Source organism: Ciona intestinalis, chromosome 11, assembly GCF_000224145.3.
Source record: "Ciona intestinalis chromosome 11, KH, whole genome shotgun sequence".
NCBI classification, from domain to species: domain Eukaryota; kingdom Metazoa; phylum Chordata; class Ascidiacea; order Phlebobranchia; family Cionidae; genus Ciona; species Ciona intestinalis.
Window position 1 is genome coordinate 3902832 of NC_020176.2, and position 1509 is coordinate 3904340.

Here is a 1509-nt window from a genome sequence, read left to right on the forward strand (position 1 = left end):
TATAATGCCTAACGATAGCAGTTATAACACGGGTATTTCGTACCTCGTGCCAGTATAGGTCCACGCAGAAAGATTATATGAGTTCATATAGCGTTTTGAGCTAACAACACGTGAGTAACCGTTATCTTTGTTAACCGGTGTTATATCGTAATAATAAGTAACATATTGAGTGAGTGGATGGCAATGTTGTTCGCTGAAGTTAGTTTTGAAATTGGTTACTAATGTATAGACGAGACATGCGGTTACAACAGCCGGTTATAACTGGTTGGAGTTTCGTTTGACATTGATTGACAGTTGGTGATTTCCACACTTTCCACCTGCTGTTGCTGCTGTCGTTGTTATTAATACGTGCTATTAAGGGACTTATTTGTGGTGTCTACATTTATACTTAGCGTTATACAGATTAACGTTAATGCAAATGAATGAGTAATTTATGCTGTATCCTTGCGTGGCCTGTCAACGGCAGTCGTTGTACCACGGATGTTCTGTTTCATATAGGTCTCGTGCCTGCTTATTAGTTACCACGTATGATAACTTTGTGGGTGATTAATTATTTTGAGGGTGGGGGATTTTTGTTAATTTTTTGTTTGAACGTATAGCTACGATATTAGACAACTAATTAGTGCCAATTAAGTTCGAGCAAATGCATTGCAACTAACTTTAACATGGCCTCTGCGTCTTCGTAAGCAATGGGCTGCAAGGGAATGGGGGGAAATTGTTTGATTTCTTCCAGTGGTACCCTGTATGCATACTCGGTTGATGGATAATCTGGCGTTGACGGGTCTCCATGATCCCCCAATGCCGACCCACGCTGTACACCGGTGCCTGGCAAGCTAGAATCGATTGGGTAGCCTGCAGAATAACGTTTTGTTTTCGTTTCTTTCAACACATATTGTATATAAGGTTATAACACTTAGTAACACGATTTATGGTTTATTTTCTATTATCGTTATATTTGGTACAGTAAACATAAAATATTTACATGATTATATAACCGTATTCTTACGAACCGACTTACCAATTCTGACCTTTAATAAATATAAAAAACAACATCAGTCGTCGCTATTAGTATGCAAACTTTTACCTTGTTCGCCTTCTACAGCATAGTTAGCAGGGTCAGAATACACGAGAACTCCAATCACTCCAAACTTTTCCGCGTTAATCGCCTTCCCACCACGACCTACACCACCCCCGTATTTAACAAGGGCTATGGTCCCATTCATATCCACTCCCATATCTTGTAAGGCAGTAAAATCGCTTTCTTGCGCAAAGTTTGCATAAATCAATTTACCCTGAGAATAATTAATTAATGCCCCCTGTGAAATTATGACACGCAAAATCGTGAATTGTCCCGTATTATACACAAATAATATAGTTGCTTCTTATGGGAGATTAGAATGCGGAATGTTTAATGTTAGTGTATTTTTGGATATCTTCGTCAGACTATCTCCAAATCCCTCGCACTTTAAACGAATGTGGGGTATACCAATAATAATTTGTTTAAGTATT

At 38.6% G+C, this 1509-nt stretch overlaps 1 protein-coding gene across 1 annotated transcript in view; it reads right to left on the bottom strand.

Annotated features, from left to right (window-relative positions):
* The window catches only part of LOC100178697 (N-acetylated-alpha-linked acidic dipeptidase-like protein), a 5422-nt gene that overhangs the window by 3127 nt on the left and 786 nt on the right, over window positions 1-1509 (bottom strand). Inside the window, exons 2-4 of the mRNA XM_026836781.1 lie at window positions 1085-1381; window positions 622-852; window positions 318-351 (exon numbers count right to left, since the gene is read on the bottom strand). Of these exons, the coding sequence (XP_026692582.1) occupies window positions 318-351; window positions 622-852; window positions 1085-1381 (562 nt within the window). The remainder of the gene's footprint in view (window positions 1-317; window positions 352-621; window positions 853-1084; window positions 1382-1509) is intronic.